Source organism: Oncorhynchus clarkii, chromosome 12 (assembly GCF_045791955.1).
Source record: "Oncorhynchus clarkii lewisi isolate Uvic-CL-2024 chromosome 12, UVic_Ocla_1.0, whole genome shotgun sequence".
NCBI lineage: Eukaryota > Metazoa > Chordata > Actinopteri > Salmoniformes > Salmonidae > Oncorhynchus > Oncorhynchus clarkii.
In genome coordinates this window covers 70,683,361-70,710,593 of record NC_092158.1, presented here as the reverse complement: position 1 = coordinate 70,710,593, position 27,233 = coordinate 70,683,361, and the positions used below count along the sequence as shown (strand labels likewise).

General features: G+C 45.5%; 1 protein-coding gene across 2 annotated transcripts; it reads left to right on the top strand.

The window, feature by feature from the left end:
- Window positions 1-26,886, top strand: LOC139421161 (ATP-citrate synthase-like). 2 transcript variants are annotated; one of them, XM_071171771.1, is made up of 28 exons: window positions 4-313; window positions 6,633-6,812; window positions 9,740-9,862; window positions 12,114-12,176; window positions 12,574-12,764; window positions 14,006-14,085; window positions 14,940-15,070; window positions 16,390-16,508; window positions 17,117-17,315; window positions 17,425-17,542; window positions 17,718-17,872; window positions 19,137-19,230; window positions 19,713-19,742; window positions 20,430-20,571; window positions 20,733-20,901; window positions 20,999-21,103; window positions 21,211-21,407; window positions 21,497-21,578; window positions 21,825-21,935; window positions 23,595-23,722; window positions 23,856-23,949; window positions 24,168-24,322; window positions 24,470-24,620; window positions 24,768-24,911; window positions 24,988-25,101; window positions 25,196-25,278; window positions 25,437-25,513; window positions 25,661-26,886. In XM_071171771.1, the coding sequence occupies exons 2-28, from the start codon at window positions 6,654-6,656 to the stop codon at window positions 25,753-25,755; spliced, it is 3,309 nt and encodes a 1,102-aa protein (XP_071027872.1). In that variant the 5' UTR covers window positions 4-313; window positions 6,633-6,653; the 3' UTR covers window positions 25,756-26,886. The 2 variants fall into 2 exon arrangements, with proteins under 2 accessions (XP_071027873.1, XP_071027872.1); XM_071171772.1 differs by lacking the exon at window positions 19,713-19,742 and having other exon boundaries at window positions 1-313.
- Window positions 26,887-27,233: the final 347 nt, after the last annotated feature.

The window sequence follows — 27,233 nt, the reverse complement described above, 5'->3', positions numbered from 1 at the left end:
AACGAGAGATGGGTGTGAGCGTTATGAAGCAACAGCCATGGGGTGGTGTGACCCAATCGGAGAGCAGGAATATATCAGCCAAGTCTATCATCAGATAGGAAGAGGGGAGAAAACTGAGGAGAACCCAGAAGTGTAGTCAGTGGTCCACGCCGATAGCTAAACCACAGATACAAGAAGGAGCAGTTAGCAGTATCTTTAGCCAAACTGTCCCTTTCCTAGAATTGCCGGCTGAAATCGTTTCACATCCGAAACGATCCAAATCTTCTCAACACATAACCTGGGAGATCTTTTCCACAACTCTCAAGATATAAAGGTGAGGCAAATCTATATCTCGATTTATTTCGATGTTTACAGATTGTAAAGAGTAATTGAAAGCTGACTTGAAAGTTACATAAAGTAGTGTAACATGCGCAGTAAAAAAAAAAGCTAACACAAAGTGTGTGTGTGTGTGTGTGTGTGTGTGTGTGTTGAGTAAGGGAAAGAAAGAGACAAGACGAGTTGAACTGGTCAATCAACAGTACCAGTCTTGAATTCATAAAGAATGAAGACATTATGAAACAATTATTGTAGCCACGGCATAGCTTACTATAGTTTATTTTAAAATGTGTCGCCTCATGGGCTGTGGCTGGTCTAATGCCATAAAAGCATGTTTATTTGTTTAGAAATTTCCGTATTACCCTTAATGTAGTTATTTATTGCCATTTTAATAATGTTCACCTATTTCATTCTGGTAAAATGTAAATCATAAGGAATTAATCATTTATTTATTTCTATTTAACCTTTATTTAACTAGGCAAGTCATGTCTATGGCATGTCTTTGACTAAATCAAATCAAATCAAATTTGATTGGTCACATACACATGGTCAGCAGATGTTATTGCGAGTGTAGTGAAATGCTTGTGCTTCTAGTTCCGACAGTGCAGCAATATCTAACAAGTAATTAATCACTTCCACAACAACTACCTAATGCACACAAATCTAAGTAAAGGAATGGAATAAGAATATATATACATGTATGGATGAGCAATGACCGAGCGGCATAGGTAAGATGCAATAGATGGTATCAAATACAGTATATACATATGAGATGAGTAATGCAAGATATGTAAACATGATTAAAGTTCCATTATTAAAGTTACTAGTGATCCATTTGATTAAAGTGGCCAATGATTTCAAGTGTGTAGGGAGGCAGCAGCCTCACTCTGTTAGTGATGGCTGTTTAACAGTCTGATGGTCTTGAGATTGAAAAATAGCTTCTGTCTCTCAGTCCCAGCTTTGATGCACCTGTACTGACCTCGCCTTCTGGATGGTAGCGGGGTGAACAGGAAGTGGCTCGTGTGGTTGTTGTCCTTGATGATCTTTTTGGCCTTCCTGTGACAATTTGGTGCTGTAGGTGTCCTAGAGAGCAGGTAGTTTGCCCCCGGTGATGCGTTGTGCAGACCGCACCACCCTCTAGAGAGCCCTGCGGTTATGGGCGGTGCAGTTGTCTTACCAGGCGGTGATGCAGCCTGACAGGATTCTCTCAATTGCGCATCTGTAAAAGTTTGAGGGTTTTAGGTGACAAGCCACATTTCTTCAGCCTCCTGAGGTTAAAGAGGCGCTGTTGCGCCTTCTTCACCACGCCGCCCAAACAGATCCACAGATGATGCAATCTCTATTGCACTCCACACTGCCCTTTCCCACCTGGACAAAAGGAACACTTATGTGAAAATGCTATTCATTGACTACAGCTCAGCATTCAACACCGTAGTACCCTCAAAGCTCATCACTAAGCTAAGGATCCTGGGACTCAACACCTCCCTCTGCAACTGGATCCTGGACTTCCTGACGGGCTGCCCCCAGGTGGTGAGGGTGGGTAGCAACACATCTGCCAGGCTGATCCTCAACACTGAAGACCCCATTGGTGCATGCTCAGTCCCTTCCTGTACTCCCTGTTCACCCACGACAGCATGGCCAGGCACTACTCCAACACCATCATTAAGTTTGCAGACAACATTACAGTGGTAGGCCTGGTCACCGACAACGACGAGACAGCCTATAGGGAGGAGGTCAGAGACCTGGCCGGGTGGTGCCAGAATAACAACATATCACTCAAGACTAAGGAGAGGATTGTGGATTACAGGAAAAGGCGGACTGAGTACGCCCCCATTCTCATCAACGGGGCTGTAGTGGAGCAGGTTGAGAACTTCAAGTTCCTTGGTGTCCACATCACCAACAAACTAGACTGGTCCAAACACATCAAGACAGTCGTGAAGAGGGCACATCAAAGCCTATTCCCCCTCAGGAAACTAAAAAGATTTGGCATGGGTCCTGAGATCCTCAAAAGGTTCTAGCTGCAACATCGAGAGCATCCTGACTGGTTGCATCACTGCCTGGTACGGCAATTGCTCGGCCTCCAACTACAAGGCACTACAGAGGGTAGTGCGTACGGCCCAGTACATCACTGGGGCTAAGCTGCCTGCCATCCAGGACCTCTACACCAGGCGGTGTCAGAGGAAGGCCCTAAAAATGGTCAGACCCCAGTCATAGACTGTTCTATCTACTACCGCATGGCAAGTGGTACTGGAGTGCCAAGTCTAGGACATAAAGGCGTCTCAACAGTTTTTACCCCCAAGCCATAAGACTCCTGAACAGGTAATCAAATGGACTATTTGCATTGTGTGCCCCCCACCAACCCCTCTTTTACGCTGCTGCTACTCTCTGTTTATCATATATGCACAGTCACTTTAACTATACATTTATGTACATACTACCTCAATTGGCCCGACCAACCAGTGCTCCCGCACATTGGCTAACCAGGTTATCTGCATTGTGTCCCGCAACACACCACCCGCCAACCCCTCTTTACGCTACTGCTACTCTCTGTTCATCATATATGCATAGTCACTTTAACCATATCTACATGTACATACTACCTCAATCAGCCTGACTAACCGGTGTCTGTATGTAGCCTCGCTACTGTATATAGCCTCGCTACTGTTTTTCACTGTCTTTTTACTGTTGTTTTATTTCTTTACTTACCTATTGTTCACCTAATACCTTTTTTGCACTATTGGTTAGAGCCTGTAAGATAGCATTTCACTGTAAGGTCTACCTACACCTGTTGTATTCGGCACACGTGACAAACAAACTTTGATTTGTCATGTCTGTGGATAGGGGGGTGCTCCCTTTGTTTCCTAAAGTCCACAATCATCTCCTTTTGTTTTGTTGACGTTGAGTGAGAGGTTGTTCTCCTGACACCACACTCCGAGTGCCCTCACCCACTCCCTATAGGCTGTCTTGCCATTGTTGGTAATCAAGCCTGCTACTGTTGTGTCGTCTGCAAACTTGAATATTGAGTTGGAGGCGTGGCTGGCTACGCAGTCATGGGTGAAATGAGAGTACAGGAGGGGGCTGAGCACGCACCCTTGTGGGGCCCCAGTATTGAGAATCAGCAAAGTGGAGGTGTTGTTTCCTACCTTCACCACCTGGGGGCGGCCCATCAGGAAGTCCAGGACCCAATTGCACAGGGCGGGGTTCAGGCCCAGGGCCTCAAGCTTAATGATGAGCTTGGAGGGTGCTATGGTGTTGAATGCTGACATAGGTATTCCTCTTGTCCGGATGGGATAGGGCAGTGTGCAGTGTGTAGGCGATTGCATCGTCTGTGGACCTATTGGGGCGGTAAGCAAATTGAAGTGGGTCTAGTGTGACGGGTAAGGTGGAGGTGATATGATCCTTGACTAGTCTCTCTAAGCACATCATGATGACAGAAGTGAGTGATACGGGGCGATAGTCATTTAGTTCAGTTACCTTTGCCTTAGGTGATCATGCATTTTAATAAATTTTGGAATAAGATTATTTGAGAATCTTAATTGACACAAATCATGCATTTTTAGTCCACTCTCAAAACACAGCTCTTGCTATTTTGAAACCACTTCCTTGCTTTTCCCAAGTTCATTGTCCAGACAGATATCTTCTCTAGCAGGCAGACAGATGCTTTAAATCTTTGAAGCACGGAGGTATTTTTGTCATTTCTACCTGTCAGAGCTAGGTGCAGATGTTTTGGTGTTGTTGTAGTATAAGGGAAGGTAATCTGGAGGTGTAGGGGACCAGGCCAGGTTAAGGTTAATTGCATTCTGACTTCAGTACTGTGAAAGACAAATTCTGTTTCTGTGAAAAGCGCGATCAGATTTTCTGATCAGAAGAAGCCTGTGTTTCTGCTGTAGGTGTCCGTGGTTTTGATAAGTGTGTGTGATATGCATATTTTCTGGTGTGTGCCTTCATTCGTGTGCGTTTTGTGTGCCTCATATAGCAGTCTACAAGCGTTGCGCTTCAACCGCTCTTGATCAATGTTATCCGTGTTGGATATTTCATAGCACTGACAAGCCGCTAGCAGAGGGGAAATAGACAGATATACTGTAGTGAGTCTGTCTCCTCCCCTCCTGTGTTCTATTGGCCTCGGACCAGAGCTATAGTGACTCAGGAAGAAGAGGAGAAGAGGGATCAATACTGAAGATGCTCCAACACCACCTCCATTCATTTATCTAATCAAGGGCTAGCAGGGCAGCAGCCCAGAGCAAAGCCTTATCTGGTAGATACCAGGGCTCTTTATCTAAAAAAAAAATATATATATATATATATTTGACCCCCTTTTTCGTGACATCCGAATGTTCTCCAATTACGATCTTGTTTCATTGCTGCAACTCCCGAACGGGCTCTGGAGAGGCGAAGGTTGAGTCATGCATCCTCCCGAAAACAAGACCTGCCAAGCTGCGCTTCTTAACACCCGCCTGGGATCAAACCCCAGGCTGTAGTGACGCCGCAGCACTGTGATGCAGTGCATTAGACCACTGCACCACTCGGGAGGCCACAGGGCTCTTTATCTGACGAAGGACACCGAGAGCAAGTTGACTGGCTGCTCCATCACTGCAAGAATACTTAAGAGCAACTTGTTGTTTTACTGTCTTCCTTCGTAGTGATATTACAGAGACTACTGATTGAGTGGGTTTGTGTCAGCACAGTAACGGGACACATTTCTCATCATTGATATCCATCTGGTCTGTGGTGAAAGAAATGATAACGCTCTGTCTAAGTGAGTGTAGCAGGAAGCCAAGGCCAGATCAATAACAAAAGAATTGCAACATTCTGCTGTCGGAAGGAAAGAGAGGAGGGCTGGGGGATAAAGAGGGGGCAGGTGGTGTGGTGGAGGCTGGAGGTTGGTCACGTTTGGTACTGTGAGTCTGGACATCCAAGTACCACATTCTTCTGTATCATATCCAGAATGATTTCTTCATGATTTAATGAACATTTCATTTTCAAATTCAAACATATTGAATGTTCTGTTGCAGAGGCAACATAGGGAGTGATTAAGGCCTTTCTAGGTTGACGGACTGACGTGGTCCCAGTAGACTAGTCATTCGAAACTGAGTTTGTCCCATTTAGCATATGGCTTCATTTAAGCTAGCAGGAGGATGCCAGGAAGGGTCACGACCCTTGTCTTTGCCATGAAAGGAAAACAACATTTGATTTACACATCCTGTTGGGTTTTGGTGTTTTTGCTTGAATTCAATGTGCAAATGTCCCCCTCAAACTTTAGCGTTGTTAAATTAACATTTTAATTATTGCAAAAATGATCAAATCATTTGTCCTGACCCTTTCCAAATATCTAATGTATGATTTGTATACATGTGTGCTGACAGACAGCTGCCTTTTGATTAGTCTCTTGGGAATATCCCTAGTGTGGACTTCCAGGTCACTACGTCATACCAGGACGACCCTTCACCCGTTACAGGGTTTATACACGTGACCATGACATCACCGTAGTCTGACAATCGGGCCGTCAGGCTTATCTTGTTTGGGTATGAGACTGCACGTCTGACACTGGCACGTCTCATAATGTGTAGTTCAGAGTAGTCTGACCATCGGGCCGTCAGGCTTATCTTGTTTGTGTATGAGACTGCACGTCTGACACTGGCACGTCTCATAATGTTTAGTTCATAGGAGAGAGTCCTCACACCAGAAGGAGATGTCCTTTACCAACGGTTTATCCCTAGCACTACAAACACTGACTACACCCTTTTATTTAGTAGCAGTAGGTTCAAGGTGTGTCTGTGTGGGTGATTATTTCTCTGTTTGTTTGAGACAGCAATGCATCAGCCTCTCTGAAGGTTGCTTAGTCGTGTGTGTCTGGGTATTGTCCTCTACACAAACTCCAGGCCCCCTTCTATGTGCTGTCTGGTGATTTAAAGCTGTGCGTCTGTCTTAGGGTTCACCTGACTTTTTTTTTTTTTTTGAGAGAGGCAGCCAGATGAGGGTCCATTATTCCATTAGAGTGAAGATCCTAGACCTGGGCTAATCAAATTAGCCTCAGCATTACTGGCTGCCTGAACAAGGGAGATGACTGGGCAGATCCTACAACGTAGATAGAGACCTCTGATCTGCAGTGTATGTGTAAATGAATAGCTCAGTATATACCATTATCATGTAAGAGGCTGGCTGTTGTTAAAGGTAGGCCTATCCTCTCTGATGTGTCATATTTGGGAACATAACTAGAATATCTTATACTTAAGCTAGTCACCCTGTACTGGTATGCACTTGTGGTTATAAACGGGTTTACCTAATCTCTCTTTCGACCTGTCTCTCTCTCCTCTCAGACCACTGTTCTCTGATCTACCATGTCAGCCAAAGCCATCTCGGAGCAGACTGGGAAGGAGTTCCTCTATAAGTATATCTGTACATCTGCAGCTGTCCAGAACCGGTTCCGCTATGCCAACGTGACGACTGAGACCGACTTTGACCGGCTGGCACAGGACCACCCCTGGCTGCTCACTGAGGTAAGGAATAACTGACCCATCGAAGGCCCATATTATTATTTTTTTGAACCAAATATCGACCTAATACCTATATATATTAACAGCAGCTCTTATGTCATTCAAACACCAACGGTCAATGGCACGACTGTCTTTTCAGACATCAACTATTTCTTCATAAGGATGACTGATCCACGCAAGGTTAAATGTTTGCTCAAAACAAGGATTACATTACATTGCGGGCAGTAGATTCAGTTTGGCCACGTCGTCATAAATCTGACTCAATAACTATCACAATATCTACCTTCCCTGGCTGCGTGAAATGCTAAAAAATGTTTGCAGACACAATCACTTAGCAGGCCCATGTTCACTCCAGCCACTCTTCTGTCTAAAATGTAAACAAAGCAAAGTCGATGTAGAGGAGAATGAACGTCGTCATCGGAATGAATCATGAGCAATAAAAAGTGACATCCACAATGGGAGGAGACGCTCTTTTAAGAGCAGTCATAATTACCTCAGAGATAGACCCCTCTTTCTCCCAGACTCCTAATATAATTACAGTATGACTCATCTCCGAGGGGAAAATCTCACTCTCTCTGTCTCTCTCACTCACTCACCTGGAAGGCTGTTTTAGTGCTTTATCAAGTTGGATGCAGGAAGGGAGGAGAAGGATGGAGGAGGGCAGGTGTAGGCCCAGATACACATGACAGGATTGATTAGGGAATGACATTAACTTTCGCCCTTGGCCCTCTGCCTGGTTTTACTGGCAGCACTCCAGATGATAATGGCTTGAATCTCACAAGTCACTTCTCTCTCCATCTCTGATTGATCCAAGAGAGGTAGCAGCCAGGGGGAGGGGGGAGGACAGAGGAATGGAAGGAGGGACCGAGAGACTGATGAACAGCTTCTATTTCCAGGCCAACAGACTGTTGAACAGTCACCACTACCTTAGTCACTGTTACTAGCTGGTTACCACCCGGTACTCTACCCTGCACCTTAGTGGCTGCTGCCCTATGTACATAGATTTATTGAACTCTTGTCACTTTAATAATGTTTACATATTGCTTTACCCACTTCATATGTATATACTGTATTCTAGTCAAGGCTCATCCTATATAACTACTGCTGTACACACCTTTTCGATTCATATACTGTCTATATAGTGGGCTCCTGAGTGGCGCAGCGGTCTAAGGCACTGCATCTCAATGCTAGAGGCGTCACTACAGACCCTGATTCGATTCCAGGCTGTGTCACAACAAGCCTGCACACCTGTATTTGGGGAGTTTCTCCCATTCTTCTCTGCAGATCCTCTCAAGCTCTGCCAGGTTGGATGGGGAGCGTCGCTGCAAAGCTATTTTCAGGTCTCTGCAGAGATGTTCGATCGGGTTCAAGTTCAGGCTCTGGCTGGGTCACTCAAGGACATTCAGAGACTTGTCCTGAAGCCACTCCTGTGTTGTCTTTGCTGTGTGCTTAGGGTTGTTGTCATGTTGGAAGGTGAACCTTCACCCCAGTCCTGAGCGCTCTGGAGCAGGTTTTCATCAAGGATCTCTCTGTACTTTGCTCCGTTCATCTTTCTCTGAATCCTGACTAGTCTCCCAGTCCCTGCCGCTGAAAAACATCCCCACAGCATGATGCTGCCACCACCATGCTTTACCCTAGGGATGGTGCCAGGTTTCCTCCAGACGTGACGCTTGGCATTGAGACTAAAAAGTTCAATCTTGGTGTCATCAGACCAGAGAATCTTGTTTCTCATGGTCTGAGAGTCGTGTAGGTGCCTTTTAGTAAACTCCTAGCGGGCTGTCATGTGCCTTTTACTGAGGAGTGACGTCCGTCTGGCCACTCTACCACAAAGATCTGATTGGTGGAGGGCTGTAGAGATGGTTGTCCTTCTGGAAGGTTCTCCCATCTCCACAGAGGAACTCTGGAGCTCTGTCAGAGTGACCATCGGGTTCTTGATCACCTCCCTGACCAAGGACCTTCTCCCCCGATTGCTCAGTTTGTCCAGGTGGCCATATCTAGAAAGAGTCTTGGTGGTTCCAAACTTCTTTGATTTAAGAATGATGGAGACCACTATGTTCTTGGGGACCTTCAATGCTGCAGACATTTTTTTAGTACCCTTCCCCAGATCTATGTCTCGACACAATCCTGTCTCGGAGCTCTACAGACAATTCCTTCAACTTCATGGCTTGTTTTTTTTTCTCTGAAATGTACTGTCAACTGTTGGACCTTTATATAAACCGATGTGTGCCTTTCCAAATAATGTCCAATCGATCGAATTTACCACAGGTGGACTCCAATCAAGCTTTAGAAACACCTGGGCAAAATTCTGAGTCTCATAGCAAAGGGTCTGAATACTTATGTAAATTAGGTATTTCTGTTTTTTATGCATTTGCAAAAATGTCAAAATACCTGTTAACTTTCATTATGGGGTATTGTGTGTAGACTGAGGAAATGTTTTTATTTAATCATTTTTAGAATAAGGCTGTAACGTGGAAAAAGTCAAGGGGTCTGAATACTTTCCAAATGCCCTATAATATTCCAGACTCATTCTGATATTTCTTTTTGACTTTTTTGCATTATGTGTGTGTTACTGCACTGCTGGAGCTAGAAACACAAGCATTTTCGCCGCACCTGCGACATTGCAAATCTGTGTACCCTACCAATAAACTTTGATTTGAGGGAGGACCCGGAAACCTACCTCCTGATCTACAGATATGGTTCTCATCATGATGGGCTTCAAATGCTGAGGATTTGTAATGGTACCTGAAGTGAACTCGCCCGTTTGTGCCACACCTAAACGTCATCGTCGGCATATAGCCTGTTATCATAAACCACAAATTAGCCTCACATTAACACATTGCTAACTACGTTATCCTACGTTAATCAGTCACTTATGTCCATTATCCTGGTGTTGTGATGCTAACAGTTCGACCGTGTTGTCTGTTCCCTAGCGGCTGGTAGTGAAGCCAGACCAGCTGATCAAGCGGCGGGGGAAGCTGGGACTGGTAGGTGTCAACCTGGATCTGAAAGGTGTCCAAGAGTGGCTGAAGACCCGCCTCATGAGAGAGACCATGGTAAGTCATTACACACCACACACACACACACACACGCCAAGTCATCCTGAAGTGGATCCTCCTAAATACAGTACCTACATCTAGGTTCTGACCCATTCCTGCTAGGCTCTTCAGTCTACACTGTAGTGAACTCTTTCACTCTGCTCACTGTTTACTCTGTCTCCTGCAGAGCATTTGGTTCCACTCAGCCCTCTCGTTTCTCTTATTTCTCTCTTCATCCCCTCATTCCCATGCCCGCTAGTACTACCCATCCAAGTTAAGTTTGTTTTGTTTTGATGTATGTTTAACTCTGCCTCCAGAGCTGTACAGATTGCTAATCAGCTCTCGGTCAGGTGCTTGTCAATCAGGCCAGTCAGCCGAAACAGAGAGTCCTGCCTGTGAGTAAACAGGTTTCGGTGTAAGCCGAGCACGCTACAGTAGGTCCATCACTCTGTGTGCCACATAGATGTTTGTGTGCTTCATAAACCATGGGCTAAGAGAGTGTGTTGGGTAGATCACTGGCCAGACATTTTAGAAGAAAACATCAGTCGCTGCTGGAGACAATAAATAAGAAATCAATTAATTCACAGGTTTTAAAATGGTGTCTATCTGGAAGGATTATTTTATTCTGACTGGTTTGGACAGCTGTTGTTAATTTAGAATCTGGCTGACTTGTTATAGAACATGTTTCACAATATGTTGTGTGTTTTCATTGCTTAATGTGTTTATGGATAGCTGTATATGGGATAGTTAGTGTATTTGTATTTACTATGGTTCCCCCTAAGCAGGAGCTACTCTTCCTGGGGTCCAGCGAAATGAAGGCAGTTAGCGAAATGAAGGCAGTTAGCGAAATGAAGGCAGTTAGCGAAATGAAGGCAGTTAGCGAAATGTTTACGAAATGAAGTCGGTTTACAAAAACATTTAAAAAAACATTACAATACATTCACAACACATTAGGTGTGTTCCCCCTACTCTACTACCACATCTACAACACAGAATCCATGTGTACGTGTGTTTGTATAGTGTGTGCATGTGTCTGTGGGAAGGGTGGTACTGGGTTTTATACTACAGTATGTGTTAGTTATTTATGTAAGTGAATGACATTCTGTAATGTGTGTGTCTGAGAGAGACTGGTTGTGTCTGGACTAGAGAGAAGAAGTGGGGTAGATTTCAGTCACTGTGACTCGACTTTTTGTTCTCGCTCTCCTCTCACAACCCATCACTCTTTCTCCCCAGCTTACCAAATCACTATTCCGAGAGGTTGAGATGACTCCATCCCTGGCTATTTCCCCCAGTCTTTGACTCCATAGCTTCCCTCCAGGGATAGGGTGTGACCAGGATAGTTTGTGTTTCCAGGCAAATGGGTGTGAAAATGTCAGTGGTTATTATGCATCATATCAGTTGAATTTGACCCCTTTTTTGATCACGACTTTTTATGTAAAACTTCAATCATGTTTCACCTTTCTACTTTTTGTTGTTGAGCTTCTTAATCAATATATTCCTCCAACCTTTTTGTCCCTCTCTTCCGCTGCCTCCTCCCTCGTTCTCTAGGGAGCAGTGAGAGAACAGTATGGAGATTATTTGTCTAAATTGGCCTCAGCCCGTCTTTAATCAGATGGACGACGAAGGGAGAAAAGAGGCCGTCCTTTTTATTCCATCTCTCGGAAATGTCAACCTTCTCTTTTTCTTCTGTCGGCTGACTGCTCTCCTGGGCAGTCCATGGTTGTTTTATGCCTGGGGACCTTTTAACACAGGCAGTGTGACAGCCAGCTAAATGAGCTCTCATTTCCATGTTGAATCCACCTAGGACTATACTAGACTGCTGCTCTGTGTGGACGTCATCCTCTGTCAGTTTGGGCCTCCTTTTTTCAGACTTTATTCAATGGCACTTTCTTGTCCCGTTGCCTGACTATTTAGTTTGTGTCTGCTCTGTGGCCACTTTGTGTTCACTTTGGGGCCTTGAGGTGTGTTCATTCATACTGCTTTTTATAGCCCCCCCCCCCCCCTCTCTCTCTGCTTCTCTCCCTCTTAGTCCTGAGGGCGTACCTGTAAACAAGTGCGTTGTTGCGTTATGATGGATCCTCCAGACTTGCTACAGCTGGCTCACTTCAACTGCTCAGAGAAATAGTCATTATAGCATTGTAGTCTCCTGTGGGAATTAATGATGGTTTTGACCAATTGAAATGTAGCCTTTTTGCTTCAGAAGTTATATATTTCTCCTCAACACAATGTCTGTTTGAGCTTCTAAATAAGTGCTGTATGTGTTTCTCAGGTGGGAAAAGCAAAGGGGATCCTGAAGAACTTCCTCATCGAGCCATTCGTAGCCCACAAGCAGGTAAAACAATCTACGTGATGCGATTTCTCTAGTCTAGCTTCCTCACAGAGGACTGCAGCCGAACAGGTTTTCCAACTTACTTTCATTTTATTCATGAGCTGTGTGAGGTACTGCGCCTTCACTAAACAGCATGTCAAATCTCAAGGAATGGCTTTAAAGGGATAGTTCCCCCCCAAAAATGATACTTAAGTATTTTCTTCATTAGTCCATTGTTAATGTCATCTCAAACAGTGATGCATGTCAGCAAGTCAAGTTTTCAAGATTGAGTACTTTTTAAGTACAGAACAAAAACTCTGATGGTAGCTTGAGTGAATTATCCCTTGAACAAAATGTCTTCTATGACGTACACATCTCTGGTTGTCTATAACTGACCGGTGTGTGTCTCCCTATCCCTCAGGAAGAGGAGTTCTACGTGTGTATCTACGCCACGCGGGAGGGAGACTACGTGTTGTTCCACCATGAAGGAGGGGTAGACGTGGGGGATGTGGACGCTAAGGCCAGCAAGCTTCTGGTAGGAGTGGACGAGAAGCTGACTGAAGACGCAGTGAAGAAACAGCTCCTGACCCATGTCGCTGCAGACATAAAAGAGTGAGTGGCGCGGGACAGTGCGTTCATTTAGAAACAGAATTCTACTTTGTAAGAGAGAGACTTTGCACACTAAAATAACAGGATACTAGATTAATGGAAGGTATATTTCTGGGAGAGGACCTCATTCATTCTGAGGTAGAGAAGTGGAGGGTTAGAGAAGGAACCTGTTGTTGCGTTAAACTAAAGCTGGTTGGCAAGCAATGGCAGCACCACTCACTACAAAACAGAGAGGGGAAAGCGATGGCGAGGTACTCTAATAATGCTGGAAGGAGGAGGGGGGGGTGAGTTCCATTAGAGAAATGACATACTCCCTCTACGAGCTCGCCTTTCTTCGATCACCCCCTCCTTTCTCCTTAGCCTTATTCTGAGCACGTTCCTGGAGCCTGACGTTTATTTTGATGGGTGTGATACAGTGACCCACCTCCCTTCGCTCGAAACAGCTCTCTGTGAAGGCAGGCAGGGCCTGGCTGGGCTCCCCACGGTCTTGGCTGACATTGAGGGAGGCGGCTCTGCACTGTTCACCCCCCCCCCCTCCCTCACCCTCTTGTCTCCTTTTGGATCCAGGACCGGAGCGGTGGCCCTAGCCCCATCAGAACCTGTCAGTAGGAGAGGAGCTTAGTCACTGTGGGTGTGATGCGTTGTGCCTGACCCCCCCCCCCCCCCCCCCCCCCCCACTCCTTGAGGCCAGTGTTCTCCTGGCAGCTAGAGTAGCCCCCCTGACAGACAGGAGACCGATGTGGTCACAAGGCCACAGAGCTGCCTGCACAGCTGACAGACAGGCAGGCACAGAGAGAGGAAGAAATACTGCCCCCACCACAGCCCTTCACCCATCTGTTTTGACAGGAGGAGGCGGGAGTAATGTAAATGTTTCCTTCGTTGTAGCGAGGCTCACCAGCTAATTTACAGGTGCAGTGGAAAAGAGCTAGCTCCTCCTCCAACACTGCCTCCACCCCTCCCTCTTTCCCTCACTTTTTCCTTATTAATGTTGGCTCATGTTTTTATGGATTTAGTGCTGTATAAAGGGTGTGACTCACTGATTGAAAGGAAAGTGCTATCACTAAGGGAAATTAGTTAGCTTGAACAGTCAGTCAGTTAGTTGACAGATCTTCCACTGAACCATATTTATTTCTCTGCACATAATAAGGAAGAGAAAGGGGCTGTCTGTATTTTAGGGAAAGTTAAACGATTAAGGTGTGGCTATAAAACAGTTGAACTTGTTGGCTGGTTATTTCTTCCTGCAGGGTTCTGGCCAGCTTCATCGTTGGACTGTTCAACCTGTATCAAGACCTATACTTCACCTACCTTGAGATCAACCCACTGGGTAGGTCCTGTCATACAATCCTACCACATCCAACTCTCCTACCAACCTCCTACCACAGCCTAAACATGATGCTCTGAACGACTCCCTCATCCAGACATACACTCTCAGCCTCGTCATTTTGTCATAGAATTAAGAGGTTTGAGGGGGGAAATAATGATCTGACGGAATCTAAAAACATCTCCTTGTAGGAAAACATATAGAGGAGCAGAAGTTCATTACAACATTCTAATTCTGAGGGGGGAAACTGGTTCTATCATTCATGTTCCTGCTGTTTGGTGACTGCAGTGTGTTTTATCAGGGTGTAGTTGGTCATCAGTACCAGGTTATATGCCTCGTGGCAGCTGTTCCTGTGGAGGGGAGAGGACTGGGGATGCTGAGACCTCCCCTCCTGCTTTGATGTCTCCCCCACACCCCCTGCCTCTCCAATCTCCCCTTCCTGCAGAGTGAGTAGGGACTGGGGAGGTTAGGACTCCCCCTGGGGGTGGACATGGTCCTCTCTCATTTCCCCTGCGTTCTATTTTAGAGATCACCCCCACAGTGGCACCGCTGGAGACCAGCAGGTCTCTGTGGAAACGACACGAATGAACACACACCGTGTCAGTGTTTGTCTCAACAAAACTGTGCCGTTTCCAAACATACCTGACCCCAGAACAAATCCAGTTAGGTAGGATGGAAGCAGTGAGGTACAGATGGAGAGCTGTACTCTGAATCAATCACAGTGGAAGAAGCCAAATCAATATCAAAAAGAGGATGTGGTTCTTTTGCCTTCTGCATTTAACCTGTTCAATACCCCGGGCTAACATGCTACTCTTTGCCTTTCATGTTGTGTCTCTCTCTCCGTTTCCTTCTCCCAGTGGTCACGAAGGATGGCGTGTTTGTGCTGGACATGGCGGCTAAGATCGATGCCACGGCGGACTACCTCTGTAAGGCCAAGTGGGGCGACGTGGAGTTCCCTCCACCCTTTGGCAGGGAGGCCTACCCTGAGGTGAGGACAATCACCTGACTGCTAGCCAGAGGCTGCTATGTCCATTTTGTTACTTAGAAGGAACTAGAAGGATAAGGGCAGTTCCAAGGAAGTCATAAAATATTATACAATCGCTTTACAAGTAATTGTGTGTCATGTAAAGACCAGGGTTAGGGTCAATTCAGAAAGTAAATCCAATTCAATGTTTTCCTCATTGAAAAGAATTTGAATTTCAGTGTACTTCTGGAATTGAAATGGAATTGGCCCCAACCCTGATAAAGACTTGACATATATTTTCAAACAAGCCTCCACCTAAGTTAATCTGCATAAAAATCCCAGATGTACATACTATATCTGGTTCCTCGTGAGTTATTTTTTGCTGACTAGATGCACACCCGACCCGTGATAAAGGTTTTAGTTCCTTCCCATTTGACGACGACATGACTATTTTATGAGTCCTCTGGCTGTCCCAGCTATGGAGAGAGATGTTGATCAGGAAAGGGACTAGGGGAGTGACTCTGAGCCTTGACTCATACTGAGTTAGTACCATATCTCCGTGGCGATACCATAACACACCCCAGTAGCGATGGTCGTCGGGGTGTAGGGCTACTTGGACAACAGGGATGTTGTGACCTCATTAGATGTTGTTATTATTCTACACTTAGATATTCTGTCTTCCATTTCGATGGCCCAGTCTAGATTTAAAATGTTTGACCAGGGTTTTTGTCTTTTATTGTTGATTTAATTAGCTTGTGTTTTGATAGTTGTTTTTGGCATTGTGGTTAATGGTTCTCTGTGTGTGTGTGTGACTCTGGCTGGTCTGAGCTGCTTTGAGACAGAGGGTCTGTCTGGGTGCTGTAGGCACCAGACGGGACTGTTTAATTGGGCTGCTGTCAGTCTCTGGTGTAGCCGCGGGACCAGCGGGGGCCTTTGATTGGGTGTGTCTCCAGCTGTGTCCCTCGTTGTCACAAGCAACCAGCTCTGATTGGCAGCAGGCTGTTTTTACTGCCTGGACATTCCGTCTTCAATAGTGTCAGAAATGCGTGTTTCACCACACAGGAACATCCACGTGAACAGGTGCACATACTAAAAAAAGAATCAGAGGAAAAACACTGATATTTGAAAGTGTGGACCTGGGCTCCCAGAGATGTTTTATCCTCTGTCGTTGAAGCAGGATAAAAATGAGTTTGAAAAGGAAACAACATGAGTGGATTATTACAGCCTAATGAAGTGGTGCTCAAACTGATGTCTGGCCTGAGTTTTACTGCTGCCCTCAGAAAACCCTGCGTTCCCACTACCCCCACAGGACCTTCAGCTAACCTCCTCTTTGGCTCTTGCAGGAGGCCTATATTGCAGACCTGGATGCCAAGAGTGGTGCCAGTCTCAAACTCACCCTGCTCAACCCCCGTGGCAGAATCTGGACCATGGTGGCAGGAGGAGGGGCTTCTGTCGTCTACAGGTAGAGTCACCAATCACAATGTTTCAATCTGAGCCATGCGTCTTCACCTCAGCATGCCAAACAATGTTACTAATAACATGTTTGGAGTTTCTCTCCACACTCCCATGTTCTTTCATTGTGGTGTTGCTGATGGCCCTGTTAGCTTAGTTTCTGGCTGCCTCCTAGGCTACGCTACCTCAGTTGTAATTGGGTTTAGCATTAGGAGTGTGCACCAGCTGGTGATGGAACAATCAGATTGATGGCGCAGCCGAGGTCAGACGCTGCTGCTTGTTCAGCAGAGAGCTAAATGAGATCATCTAGCAACCCGATCTTAACGAGAGTCTGGAGGAATGAGGAGCCTTCCGTCTGTCAGGGACATGAGGCGTAACGTACACAGACACGCCTACTGTGACTGAATGCTTCTGTAGATTGGAGTAGTGTCTGTATAGATTGTTTTAACAGTGTTGACAGACTTGGAGAGAGAGACTTGGTTGATCTAATTAAACTTTCACAAATCACTACTATACTGAATGTACAGTATACTGTAGATGCTTTCTTCAGGTGATTGTGTATCTTGTCCCTGCACCCCTGTGTTTGTGTTTTTATCCAATGGGATCCATCCCACACAGTGACACCATCTGTGACCTGGGTGGGGTTGACGAGCTGGCCAATTACGGGGAGTATTCAGGAGCGCCCAGCGAACAGCAGACCTATGACTATGCCAAGACCATCCTGTCCCTGATGACCCGCGAGAAACACCCCGACGGAAAAGTCCTGATCATCGGAGGAAGCATTGCAAACTTCACTAACGTTGCAGCCACATTTAAAGTAGATCTAAAAATGCATCCACAGAGTTGAACACAATATCTGAAGCAATTGTGATTTAGATTCCCATAGGGTTAGGCTACTCTGAGATCCTCGCTTGTCTCTGTTCCAGGGCATTGTCAGGGCCATCAGGGACTACCAGGGCCCCATAAAGGAGCATGAGATCACCATATTTGTCCGCCGTGGGGGCCCCAACTATCAGGAAGGCCTTAGGGTCATGGGCGAAGTGGGTGAGTAGCTCCACAATAGATAAAGGTTCATTTTGCAAGAGATGTTCATGGTCTTGTATTTCTCCTAATTTCCTCTGTGATAAAAGGTCAGGCCAATGCTATTTTTAGCTTTGATTGACACACTCGACCTTCTGAAGACATTCACTGTGTGTGTGTGTGTGCCATGTTTCCACAGGTAAGACTACTGGCATCCCCATCCATGTCTTCGGCACAGAGACTCACATGACTGCCATTGTCGGCATGGCGCTGGGCCACCGACCAATACCCAAAGAGCCTCCCGTCGCCGCCCACACCGCCAACTTCCTGCTCAACTCCAGTGCCAGTTCATCGGTAGGTTACACTGGGCCTATAATTGGTTACAGGGCAATTCTACCACTTTTCAATGCAGTCAAAAATGTGATGCTGCTGTTTTTTTTATGATATTTCCACACTGAGCTCAAAATAACACTCTGAAATTGTGAAAATGATGATAATGCCTTTTTTAATGTAAGAGATTTTGGAGAGAAAAAATGCCTGGAATTCCAGCCTGTTCAGGTGGGATAATCTTGATTATTCTGATCAATGACCAATCACCATTTATTTGCATATGCATCCTCCTACTTTGAAGGGGTAAGCGGGGTGGTCTAGATGATCCTATCTGCTAATCAGTGTAGGTAAATATATTCGCATTTGTATCAGCACGCCCGCACCGTCAGACCGAGCATTTCAATGGCAAAAGGAGGCTCGGGGAAATAAATCATTTCCAATGATAGTTATTTTCATGAAATATAAACACACGGTGGTTTTATTAGACCTACAGTGATGATATAGAAATAAGACTGTATGGGGGCTTTAATAAGATCTACCCGATGACATCATCAAAAATATGAACATTTTTAAAAAGTGATTTTTTTTTTTTTTTTTCAAACACTGAGATTCACGGTGACGTGTTTCCCATGCAGGCACAGTGAGGTCATCTGAGGTGCGTCTTTTTGTGTGTAGGGCATTTCCTGGCTTTGTGTGCTGCTCTGGTTTTAAATAGCAGCCAGGAGACAAAACACTAGGCCTGTGCTGTAGCCTGCAGGGCTACAATAATGTGCTGCACCGGGGCTTTCAGAGAGATGCGTCCGTGGTCATGAGTGTGTTATGGGAAGGGGGCCCACGTCCATTTGATGGGCAAAAATATGAAAGCAGCAAATGCACAGGTTCGCAAAGGTGCCGATTGGGCTTCCTGGGGAATGCACCCATCTCACTCTAAACACAGCTCAATGATTTGAATGAATTTAAACTGTGTGGGCTCAGCATGTAGATTTGTTTGTTTTTAAAGCAGGTTCAACACATGAGTCTGCTGTGCCATAGACATAGTGTGTACATAGGGCCCTACTGTGCAGCTGGCATTACTGCAGGTTTATCACGCAAGGCTTCATTGTAAAGCTTGCACCGTGCTACTCTCCCTCTCTATGCAGGTAATGTGGCACCGTCACAAATAAAACATTACCGTTTTTTTAGGCAAGTCATTCAAATCGAGCCTGTTCTAGGAAGGCATGTGTGCATCAGGGCTGGTGTTAACCTGATTAGCTCTTCTCCTGTCTCTTATCTCCTCTGTCCTCTCCAGACCCCAGCCTCCAGCAGGACAGCCTCCTTCTCTGAGAACAAGGCTGGACCCGGGGCCTCTGCTGCCAAGAAAGCCAAGTCAGGGGCCCCTCCAGGTGAGCTCCTCGATGAGACCACACACACACACACATACACGGGAAACGTAAGAATGATGCTTCTCAGGTATTTATGTAAAAGTAATGGAATGCAATTTTACAAGCCGGGTTGGGGTCAATTCCATTTAAATTCCAGTCAATTCAGATAATACACTGACATTTCAATTCTCTAAAAATGCTTTTTAATTAGGAAAATTCCATTTCCACATTTTTATTTTCTTAATGGACTAGAATTTAAATGGAATTGACCCCAACCCTGGTAGCAAGAGGCTTCCTTGAGAACCATTGCTCTCATAAAATGTGAGTTTCTGTCTCCCAGCTCCCCCTGGTGGCCATTAGGGGTCTCACAGCCCACATCAGCCCAGGATCTGTTGTGAAAAACCTTCCCTTTTAGAGGGCATAATCGACGCACGTTCTGAATGTAATAACATTGAGTATATTGTTTCTGATTTTTGTTTTGTTTTATTGTTGTGGCACCACAGAGCGACAGGCGTCGTCAGACAGTCCAGGAGGTAGGACACTCCCCTGTCAGACTGACTAGGGTGGGCCTGGGACATGGTTCTCCCCCTAGCCCCCCTGTGAAGCCCTCGAGCTGTGTCATGTTCTCCTGTCCTCTCCTCTCATGTGTCGGGCTTTTATTTCTATGGTGTTCTAATGGTTCATCCATGGGAACAACCCTGGACAATATTGATGTATAGGCGACTACATTTCTGATCACATTTGTAGTTCTTAAAGGGGAATTTCTGACATTCAGAAATATACAGTGATAACATGTTTTGTATGGTTGCGGGTTCAGCTTCTGTCTCACTAACCCCTGTAGTTTCCTGTCGGTTGTGATGTCTCAGTCAGCGGCTGGCTGTCAGTGTTTGGTTCCTTCACTGTCTAAAAACTGTTTGCCCTGCCATGTGTCTTCTGTTGATGTTGTGTGCCCTGGTCTATCACACCTCTTAGCAGAGCAGGATATGACTTCTTTAAAGCTCGTACCTCTCTGTAGCGAGTTAAAAGCCCTTTTCTCTCCTGGTGTGGTAATAAGGAGATCAAGCTATTTTTCTCCCTCTGAGTAAGTGTGTGTGCACGCCAAACCTCTGTTCATTGTTTGAGTGACTTTGCATTTTGTAGTTAACCTTCCCATCTCTCTCCCCCTCCATCTTTCCCTCCCTCACCTTTCCTTGTCCCCTGTGTGTTCCTTGTCCCTGCAGTCAAGGCGTCAACCCTCTTCAGCAAGCAGACCAAGTCCATCGTGTGGGGCATGCAGACTCGGGCCGTGCAGGGCATGCTGGACTTTGACTACACCTGCTCCAGGGATGAGCCCTCTGTGTCTGCCATGGTCTACCCATTCACGTAGGTGTCTCTTTCCTTACACCCTGTCTCTCTACTTCCTGTTTCCTGTATACCACTCTTAACTGTCGTGCCCCGAGACCACAGAGGTGTTCACACATGCTTATCTTATTTGTCTGGTTCATCATTCGATACTCAACGTTGTGACTGTCTGTGTGTTCCAGTGGGGACCACAAGCAGAAGTTCTACTGGGGCCATAAGGAGATCCTGTTGCCTGTCTATAAGAACATGGGCGACGCCATGAAGAAACACCCGGAGGTGGACGTGCTCATCAGCTTCGCCTCGCTCCGCTCTGCCTTCGACAGCACCATGGAGACCATGCAGTACCCGCAGGTTGGTAGCGCCTCCATGCCATTCAGAAGGTGTCATCTAATGGTGAGAGAGCCGTAGGTCTGACCGACTGTAATTCTTCATATCCCCACCCCTTCAGATCCACACCATCGCCATCATAGCCGAGGGCATCCCAGAAGCCCAGACCAGGAAGATCATTAAGAGGGCGGACGAGAAGGGTATCACTATCATCGGCCCGGCAACGGTAGGCCCCTCCTACTCTATACCCCTCACTTACAGTATGTGCGGCCTGCTTTTTAAGGGTGTAGAGAAGAGTATCATATCTGTGTGTGTGTGTGTGTGCTTGGCCAGGTTGGAGGGATCAAGCCTGGCTGTTTTAAGATTGGGAACACCGGGGGCATGCTGGATAACATCCTGGCCTCTAAGCTGTACCGTCCAGGCAGTGTGGCCTACGTGTCCCGCTCTGGAGGCATGTCCAACGAGCTCAACAACATCATCTCCCGCACCACCGACGGAGTCTACGAGGGTGTGGCCATTGGAGGAGACCGGTAAGAGAGTGGCTGTGTGTGAATGGGGTGGATAAGATTACTGATGTATGTCTCTGTGTGTATATAATTAATGCTTATTTCTTCATTAGATACCCAGGCTCAATCTACACAGACCATGTGCTGAGGTACCAGGACACCCCAGGGGTAGAGATGATCGTAATGCTGGGAGAGGTGAGGTTTTGAAAGACACACACACACACACACACGTCCACATCATTGCTGCTAATGGGCCCCTCCACTGAGTAAACTAACCATAGAAAAATAAACCTTATCCTTTTAACACAATCAGTTTATTTTCATCAAGCGTAGCTAATTAACATCGACCATTTATGACCAGACTAATTCCATGATTGGATGTCACCTCTGCAAGTGTGTGTGTGGACTTCCTTTTTAAAGCACTGTTGGTCTCCCTTCTAGATTGGCGGCACAGAGGAGTATACGATCTGCCAGGGCATCAAGTCAGGCAGGATCACCAAGCCTGTGGTGAGCTGGTGCATCGGAACCTGTGCCACCATGTTCTCCTCAGAGGTGAGTGTGATGGGAAGAGTTTGGGGGGGAGGGGTTGAAGTCATTGGATTGATATCAGAGACTTGCAGGGCAGGCATACTGGAAGAAGGGGTCTGGTTTAGAGGTCGACCGATTATGAATTTTTCAACGCCGATACCAATTATTGAAGGACCAAAAAAAGCCGATACCGATTAATCGGCTGTTTAAAAAAATATATATATGTGTATGTGTGTGTATACATGTAATAATGACAATTACAACAATAATAAATGAACACTTATTTTAACTTAATATAATACATCAATAAAATCAATTTAGTCTCAAATAATGAAACATGTTCCATTTGGTTAAAATAATGCAAAAACAAAGTGTTGGAGAAGAAAGTAAAAGTGCAATATTTGCCATGTAAAAAAGCTAACGTTTAAGTTCCTTGCTCAGAACATGAGAACATATGAAATCTGGTGGTTCCTTTCAACATGAGTCTTCAATATTCCCAGTTAAAAGGTTTTAGGTTGTAGTTATTATAGGACTATTTCTCTCTATACCATTTGTATTTCATATACCTTTGACTATTGGATGTTGTTATTGGCACTATAGTATTGCCCGTCTAATCTCGGGAGTTGATAGGCTTGAAGTCGTGAACAGCGCAATGCTTGAAGCAAGGCGAAGAGCTGCTGGCAAACGCATGAAAGTGCTGTTTGAATGAATGCTTACGAGCCTGCTGGTGCAAACCATCGCTCAGTCAGACTGCTCTATCAAATCATAGACTTAATTATAATATAATAACACACAGAAATACGAGCCTTTGGTCATTAATATGGTCAAATACGGAAACTATCGTTTCAAAAACAAAACATTTATTCTTTCAGTGAAATACAGAACCGTTCTGTATTTATCTAACGGGTGGCATCCCCAAGTCTAAATATTGCTGTTACATTGCACAACCTTCAATGCTATGTCATAATTATGTACAATTATGGCAAATGATTTGCGGTCTTTGTTAGAAAGAAATGGTCTTCACACAGTTCGCAACGAGCCAGGCGGCCCAAACTGCTGCATGTACCCTGACTCTGTTTACACTGAACGCAAGAGAAGTGACACAATTTCCCTAGTAGAAAAGAAATTCATGTTAGCAGGCAATATTAACCAAATATGCAGGTTTAAAAATATATACTTGTGTATTGATTTTAAAGAAAGGCATTGATGTTTATGGTTAGGTACATTGGTGCAACGACAGTGCTTTATTTGCAAATGCGGGTGTTAAATCACCCATTTGGCAAAGTAGGCTGTGATTCAATGATAAATTAACAGGCACCGCATCGATTATATGCAACGCAGGACAAGCTAGATAAACTAGTAATATCATCAACCATGTGTAGTTAACTAGTGATTATGTTTAGATTGATTGTTTTTTTATAAGATAAGTTTAATGTTAGCTAGCAACTTACCTTGGCCCCTTGCTATGCTCACGTAACAGGTAGTCAGCCTGCCACGCAGTCTCCTCGTACAGTGCAATGTAATCGGCCATAATCGGTGTCCAAAAATACTGATTACCGATTTATGATAACTTGAAATCGGTCCTAATTCATCGGCCATGCCCATTAATCGGTCGACCTCTAGTCTGGTTATGGGGTTGGTGACTGTCTGCTGTGATATGCTGACCCGCTCTGTCACCTGTAGGTCCAGTTTGGTCATGCTGGAGCGTGTGCCAACCAGGCCTCAGAGACAGCCGTGGCCAAGAACCTGGCTCTGAAGGAGGCTGGAGCCTTCGTACCCAAGAGCTTTGACGAGCTGGGAGATGTCATCAAGTCAGTGCAGAAAATCACACACTGATATGATTTAGAAAAACATACATCTAAGCCACAACATAAGATTGACAGTTTTTTAATAAATGTACAAAAGCACTGATGTGAAATTGAAGCTTCCCATCCTCATGTACAGATCAGTGTATGACGACCTCGTTGGCACAGGAGTCATCGTTCCAGCTATGGAGGTGCCCCCTCCCACGGTGCCAATGGACTACTCCTGGGCCCGGGTGAGTAATGACAACCAGTCAGTGCCACGCTAGCTCATGTCCCCTGTGAGTTAAGCGGGGAATCAGGATCTCTTATTGGCTCTGGACAATGTGTTTGACTTCCATATAAGGCAAACTTCACTGAACCGCATCAGACTGTGTTAAACTGAAACAGATGGAGAGCAATGGGAGGGTGTGGTGACTCCCTCCCTCTCTCTCTCTATCCCTCTATGCTGTAGGAGCTGGGTCTGATCCGTAAGCCAGCCTCCTTTATGACCAGTATCTGTGATGAGCGGGGCCAGGAGCTCATCTATGCTGGAATGCCCATCACTGAGGTGTTCAAGTCGGAGATGGGCCTGGGAGGAACCTTGGGACTCCTCTGGTTCCAGAGGAGGTACACGTCTGTCCCCCAAAACATGAAACCGTGAAACAGTCAATAATAATACTGCCATTGTTCACATAAAACATTAAACATACACTATTGTAATTGAATTTGAATACAATTCTATGTCTCTGTGTCCTCCCTCCTCCTTGCCCCAAGGCTGCCCAGTTATGCTGCCAAGTTCATTGAGATGTGTCTGATGGTAACTGCTGACCATGGTCCTGCCGTCTCCGGTGCCCACAACACCATCGTCTGTGCCCGTGCTGGCAAAGACCTCATCTCTAGCCTCACCTCTGGCCTGCTCACCATTGTAAGAACATAGTCAAGTGAACCTCGACATTCTTAGGCCCACTCAAACCAGCACAGTATTCTCTTCTCAAGATAATGCCTCTAATTAATTGAGCTTTGGTAGTCGACATGTGTCTCTATCTAGTCTTTCTGTGTGTGTGCTTTCCAGGGGGACCGGTTCGGAGGGGCCCTGGATGCTGCAGCCAAGCAGTTCAGCAAGGCGTTTGACAGTGGCATGCTGCCCATGGAGTTTGTCAATAAGATGAAGAAGGAGGGCAACCTGATCATGGGCATCGGACACAGAGTCAAGTCGGTGAGCACCGTCCCTGTGTCTCTGTTTGGATACCATGTCTTTCATATTTTTTACTGTGTGTGTGTGTGCGCTTCAGATCAACAACCCAGACATGCGGGTGCAGATCCTGAAGGACTTTGTGAAGAAGAACTTCCCCTCCACCCAGCTGTTGGACTACGCTATGGATGTAGAGAAGATCACCACCGCCAAGGTACTAACCCTGTCATCCTCTCCTGCACCCTGGATCACCCCACTGGGATCATCTGTTCTAAACCATGTCTTCTCCTCCTCTGCTGCGGTTTCAGAAACCCAACCTGATCCTGAATGTGGACGGTTTCATCGGAGTAGCCTTTGTGGACCTGCTCAGGAACTGTGGTGGATTTACACGGTAAATCCTATGCTATTTAACTCCAGTCAATGACATTCTACACAATGCAACTGTACTACTGTGTCTGGGTCATCCGGCTGTCCTTTTTGTTGGCCTTCGCCTACATTCAGTGTTGCATAAACTCACCATTGTCCCCCGGTGTTTGTCTTCCCCCTCAGGGACGAGGCTGATGAGTTTGTGGAGATCGGAGCGCTGAATGGAATCTTTGTCCTGGGGCGAAGCATGGGCTTCATCGGTGAGTTGGGGGTCAGTGGTCATGACCCTGATGAGTTTGACCCCTAGAAATGGTAATGGGAAAGGGGCTGTGATGTAAGGAGCGGAGGATGCGCAATATGATATTGCTCAAATTAGAAACTTACCTACGCTTCTACTTCTCCCTCAGGACACTACCTGGATCAGAAGAGGCTGAAACAGGGTCTGTACCGTCACCCTTGGGACGACATCTCCTACGTTCTCCCTGAACACATGTCCATGTAACCATGGAAACTAGGCCATGGACACCCCCCCACCCTCCCCCAGTTACCCCACCACCGCACCCTAACCTCCACCCTCACCTTTACTGTGTTCTGTCAGCCCCAAGTGGTGGGAGAACAACAATGAGGACTGATATTATTATAGATGTGTCTTTACAACAGTAATAAGGACAACCCTTTTTTTTTTTTTTTATTAATACAGTTTCAGTTTTTTTAAATCAGTTCGCTGATCAAACATGCTGCAACCCCGTTAATAATAAAGGCCTGCAAAACTGTGGAGGCGCACTCAGATGTGTATGAGTCTGCTAGAGAGATCAAGCAAGCTGCAGAGAATGAGAAAAGAGGCACATTCATTAGTTGACCCTTAACCCTATAGTGTGTGAGTGCAGATAATGCAATTCTCTTCCCAAGATTACCAGTAGGGATACAGATGATTGTCTTCCTATTTACTGCTATTACTACTACTACTACTACAGCTTCTATACTACACCTATGCCTACAGTGAAGTACGTTGATGAGACTGTATCTCCCACTATCATCTCTCTCCATAAACCAAGCATGTGTCTGTGTATCACAGACTTCCTGTGTGTCGCTGTGCAGTTCTCTTTCTTGTGTGTTGGTGCCATATTAAAATCATACGCTTCTTATCAGGGGTGAACCGTAGTGCAACAATACTAGCTACTGTTTTACAGTTATATAGATTATAGCTTTATTTATGTATAGATGTTTTAACAGCCGAGTAAATAAATGTAATGGAAAGTATTAGCATTTGGATGTATTGTAAATGCCCATGAAACAGTTGTGTTTTAAACCGTAAGATATGTCGCTGACCAATCACATTGGGCTGTAAATACAGTGAAAAGCTCATCCTCTGTCCCAAACAGGACGGTGCCCAGGATGGCAAAGGTACCATAGAATGCAGCATTATTTAACTGAATGTTACTAGCTAGACCAGCTCCATTGTGACCGGCTATTTCTCGTAAGCTGTATCTGTCCGTACCATTTGTGTTGTCATGTCAACACAATTTGTTTGACCTAATGTGATGTGAACTGAGCGTGCCTCTGTAGAGATGTGTCGTAATATATTTTCAGAACGGTGTGACTGCGTATATTAAAGATGACCCATTGGAACATAGCTCTGTCTGGTTCTTCCATAAAATACATGTGGTATATAATAATACTTTTAATTGTTTCACTGTGTCGTACTCCATCCATCAGTTTATTAAATCATTGTTTTTTTTACCCGATACATTAATATCATATCCAATAACAACAGAGGACGTAGCTCCTAATAGGCCACTATCTTCGTTTACTCAAACAGCCAGTACAGCTGAGGGTCTACTAGACGACTATAGAGCTTATTCTTCAGACCTCTGTCCTGTTTTATGTGCTCTGGGGGTGTCATTTCTGTACATTCATGGCAAAGTGATTCTACTCCCTTATGTAACAGAGCGGGACTATGTATTGGCCTTGCTCTTTTAT

Coding starts and splice junctions, on each gene's coding strand:
- LOC139421161 (XM_071171771.1), top strand. CDS start 6,654: ATGTCAGCCAAAGCCATCTCGGAGCAGACTGGGAAGGAGTTCCTCTAT. Junction 12,765..14,005: donor GTCGCTGCAGACATAAAAGA/GTGAGTGGCGCG, acceptor TTCTTCCTGCAG/GGTTCTGGCCAGCTTCATCG. Junction 23,723..23,855: donor GAGCTGGGAGATGTCATCAA/GTCAGTGCAGAA, acceptor CCTCATGTACAG/ATCAGTGTATGACGACCTCG.